Here is a 4,392-nt window from a genome sequence, read left to right as displayed (position 1 = left end):
CATTCACAGGTTCCAGGAGTTAGGGTGTGAACATTATCTTTTGGGGAGGTTGCCATTCAACCCACTAGAGACGGTGTGAGGGGGTGTCAGAAGATGCTGTAAACTGGGAATTCGAGGCAGCGCAGCCTGAGCTTGTAAGTCCATGCAGATGTCGAACAGGAGATCCCGCAGAAGGACTTGGTCATGGCTGCCTCAGGGCAGCAGAAACCAAAGGCCCGGAACAGGCAGGGGCTAGGTCAGAGCCTCTGTCATACCACCTGGCTTCAGTGGCGCACATGAATTAAGTTAAGTGATGGCACAGTAGTGTGTCTGGGCAGCTCAGCTCTGTGGAGTGTGAGTCTTCAAGGACAGATTTTTGTCTGGAACTGCTGACCTTCAGGCTCCAGAAGCCCCCCGCTGTATTCCCTTCCCCCATACACCCTGGATCTCTGTCTCTTGCAGCAGCTCCACAGCTGGTTCCTGCTCCTTAGACAAGAGGGGGTCAGACACGGCCCTGGCAGCCTCCCACACGGGTACAAGAGAGAAGATCAGGGCCAGATTCCACGGCAGCCACGACCTGATCCACCGCCTGTTTGTCTGCATTTCAGGTGGGATGTCTGGACCTGGGATGGTTGCGTGGGCTTGAGGACATGGGGGGTGCACTTAGAGGAGAGGGGTGGGGTGTGCACAGCCTCTCCCTGGCTTTGCTATACATGGCAGCCCAGTCTGCCCCCCAAAGAGCGAGTATTCCTTTTCACGGAGAAGGGCTAGATCTATCTAATAGCAACAAGAGAAGGAGAATCTCCGCAGGTGAGGGTGGGGAGGCGTTTTCCTCCAGGGAGCAGCTGGGGGAATGGGGTGTAGGTGGGGGGGGGAGTCAGGTGCTGGGAACCGTCTAGGACAGGACCATCCTGAGGCTCCCTGCCATGCAGAGCCTGTATTGTGGCAAATGTATTTGAGACAATGTTTTATAGGCTGCTGGGGGCTGTGTCCACTAGGGGAAGATGAATCTAGATGCCTGAGGCACTGTGATTGTGACAGGTACCATCCTGGAAGTGGGCGCAGCGCCAGGACTCTGAGAGTGTCCTCTGGCGAGTGGCCATGCCCTGTGGATTAAAGGCATGAGCGTCAGCAGCAGAGCCACTGTGGTGGGGCTGTGCCCATAGTTCGTTCCTTCTCCTGCTTTCTCTTGACTCCTGGGTTTTTACTCCTGTCCAAGGAATAGTCCCCAGCTGGCGGGGCTGCTTCCTTCCCCGATTGATGGGAGAACACACTGGTCTTGGCTGTGAGCTCTGCTGGGGTTCCATCCAGCACCAAGCCTCCACAAGTACTTCTCAGCGCCTCCCCCCGGTCCTCCTGTCGCTCTCACAGTGGTCCTCCTCCCTCAGGTGTGGCTGACCAGCTGCAGACGAACTATGCAAGTGACCTGAGAAGTATTCTCAAAACGCTGTTTGAAGTCATGGCCACCAAGCCAGAAACAGATGACAAGGAAAAGTTAAGAAAGGGTGAGTGGCTATCCAGGAAGGGCTCTGAGGCCTTCACCAGCCACTGTGCCCCCTCACCTAGGGAGGGGTGCTCGAAAAATCACACCACCTAGCCCTGGGCAAATATGGTCCCTAAGAGTCAACTGTGTCTCCCAGATTTCTGTGACCTGGCACATTTGCAATGTGGCTTCCTGCTGGGGGAGCCAAGGGGTACACAGCAGTGGGCAAAAGAAGTGCCCAGAGAGAGGCCACCTGCCCAGAGAAGTGGCTTCACCCCTGCAGACTCGCAGATGGGTCATCCCCTCCCCTACACCACGCCCCTGCACACTCAGCTTCTGTCCCACTGCACACGCCGCAGTAAGGTGACCCGACTTCTCACTGCTGATGGGGCTGGGAGAGACCAGAGACCATGCCCTCCCTCTGTGACCTGGATGTGGCACAGTGTCCCCTCTACCTAATGCCTGTCAAAGCAGTTAGAGGCCAACCCAGGGTCAAGAGGAGGGGATCTAGGCCCCACCTTTCTACAGGGGCATGAAAAGGAGCCCTCGGCTGTCTATAATCTGCCTCAAGTGTTTACACACGCTCCACAAATCACAGGCACCCAAGCATGCTCTCACACCTACACTCACACAGACACGCACACATACACACATGTATGTGCTTACACACGTGCATACATGAATGCACACATGCACACACGTGCATGTAGAATCTTACACATGCAGGCACACCGGTACAGGCGCATGCATGCCTACACATGTGCATGCATACATGCACACAAGTACGTGTGCACACTCACACATGCACACAGGTGCACCGGTGCTCACACTCATGTGCATAGTTATTTGGCCAGGGAGAATGCGTCAGGGCAGCGACTGAGTCGGCACAGGGTGTTTGGCCCTTAGTTCTTGTAGGATCCTGGGATAGGAAAAGGGGTTCAGCCTCTTCTTGCCCCTTGTGCGAGGCTGAGGTACCTCTTCTGAACTGCCCCTGGCCACAGGGGCTTCTCTCATGAAGTGCCTGGCCACACTGGGCCACCCACCTGGTCCTGAGGCTCTGGCCCTGCAGTGCCAACCCCACTCTGCCCCCTCGGGTCCACACCACTAGGCTGCATGCTGCCAGGAATTCTCGGCAGGGCAGCCTTCTGGAAATCACGACTCCGGAAGGCGGGTGACATGGCCAGGTCGATGTGGGTTCCACAGGCTCTTCCCTGGGCTGGGCACTCACCTGCCCAGGGATCACAGTCCGTGGGTCTGACTATACACATGCGGTGCAGGGGCCCAGGGGCTGGATGCCTGGGGGTGGGGAGCCAAGTGCTTCACGGGCACCCCCATGCTGTGCTTCCCTCGAACGGAAAGACCCAGCGGGATCAGCACCCAACCTGCTGCTTTGACTCACTCCACGTGCCACAAGCCTGCCAGTGGGTGTGGGGAGATGAGCCCTGCTGGAAGCCCCCAGATGAGCCCTGCCGGAAGCCCACCAGCACCAACACACTGCCCAACACACCTATGGTCTCCTTTCTCCACCAGTCACCCAGACCCTGCGGAGTGCGGCCTTGGAGGACTGCGCGTTGTGCCAAGAGACCCTGTCATCCTCTGAACTGGCGGCCAAGACCCGTGACGGGGACTTTGAAGGTATGCAGGAACCTCTGGACAGGGGCTGGCATGAGGCATAGTGGAGTGCGGAAGCCTAACCTAACCTCTCTGCCTCAGCCTCTCCCCAGTGACTGCTGTGTGTGCAGCTTCCTGGGGACAGAGTTAGCCTCTCAGGTCCGTGTCCCCTCCTGGCCAGGCTGAACACATAGGCTCCTTACCACTGAGTGTCCTCAGGCTAATAGCTTAATATCTCTCAGCCTGGTGGGGACCAGGTAATGGGTGTAGCGAGCAAGGAGACACCAGGGCCAGGCCTTGCTTGTGGTGGGAGCTGGCTGGTCCCTGGGCTCAGGTGTACACCCAACACCCGGCATTTCACCTGTATCAGGAAGGGCATTGTGGGGCAGCCCCTGGACACCACTGGGGACGGAGAAGTCCCTGGATTCTCCTTCGTGGCAGTGCTTTGGGGTCATAGGAACCTTCTTCATGGGGGCTGGAGGCTGCAGGCTGCCAGATCTGGACACGTAGAAGCTGGAGGACTGCTTTCCTGGAGGCTGGCTGGTGACCAGGGAGAGTTCGGGTGATCGAGGGCTATAGCCAGGGTGTGGTCATCAGGTGGACGCTCCCTGCAGCATTTCCCGCATCGGGGGGCCTGGCCTGATGAGAGGTGCAGGCTGCAGCTGGACTGGATGGCCCCGCACTGCCAGTGACTGTGAAGAGTGGCCCGTCCGGAGGTGCCATGTTTCTGCAGCCTTAGCCAGTGCCTGAAGCCTAAGGGGGAACTGGAGGAGGAGAGTGGGTCAGAGGCTCCCGCACGCCTGCCAGGCCTCTGGCCTGCACCCTGGCCCAGCTGCCCCACTGTGGCTGACGTGTCCCTGCTCTCCTTGTGACAGACCCCCCCGAGTGGGTGCCCGATGAGGCCTGCGGCTTCTGCACGGCGTGCAAAGCGCCCTTCACTGTCATCCGCCGGAAGCACCACTGCCGCAGCTGTGGGAAGGTGAGTGGGGCCTCGGGCGCGGAGGCTGGTCCCACGGCCTCCCGTCCCACCCACAGGCACGGTGTCAGGTTCTGGAAGCCAGGCCCGAGGCCCTGGAGGCTGGCAAGCCTTCTGGTCTTGTGCAGAGCCCTCCCCCGAGTCGGGCCCTGTTCTGACTCCACATTTGGCCCCCGGGACCTGCACGGTGCCCTTATCCAGCCCTGGCTGCGTCCGAGCCAGCCACGGGGAGGGAACAGAGGGTCTGAAGAGGAGCCCGCAGTGGCTCTGGTGGGGGTCCCAGACCCCTCTGGAAGCCTGGTCTCTGGGGCCAGGCCCTAGCCTGGGTTTCCTGAGGGTCCGG

General features: G+C 59.3%; 1 protein-coding gene across 1 annotated transcript in view; it reads left to right on the top strand.

Moving 5' to 3' along the window:
• Positions 1-379: 379 nt before the first annotated feature.
• LOC103271541 (lateral signaling target protein 2 homolog) overlaps positions 380-4,392 on the top strand; it is a gene marked incomplete at its 5' end in the record, with an annotated part of 4,254 nt that continues 241 nt past the window's right edge. The window contains 4 exons of the mRNA XM_008069011.2: positions 380-587; positions 1,368-1,484; positions 2,993-3,097; positions 3,949-4,052. Coding sequence (XP_008067202.2) covers positions 380-587; positions 1,368-1,484; positions 2,993-3,097; positions 3,949-4,052 — 534 coding nt within the window. The remainder of the gene's footprint in view (positions 588-1,367; positions 1,485-2,992; positions 3,098-3,948; positions 4,053-4,392) is intronic.

The sequence above is a fragment of the Carlito syrichta genome, unplaced genomic scaffold (genome assembly GCF_000164805.1).
Source record: "Carlito syrichta isolate Samal-C Ts95f unplaced genomic scaffold, Tarsius_syrichta-2.0.1 Scaffold311753, whole genome shotgun sequence".
In the NCBI taxonomy this organism is placed as follows: Eukaryota; Metazoa; Chordata; class Mammalia; order Primates; family Tarsiidae; genus Carlito; species Carlito syrichta.
The sequence above is the reverse complement of the archived record's forward strand: the minus strand, read 5'-3'. Positions and strand labels throughout refer to the sequence as shown.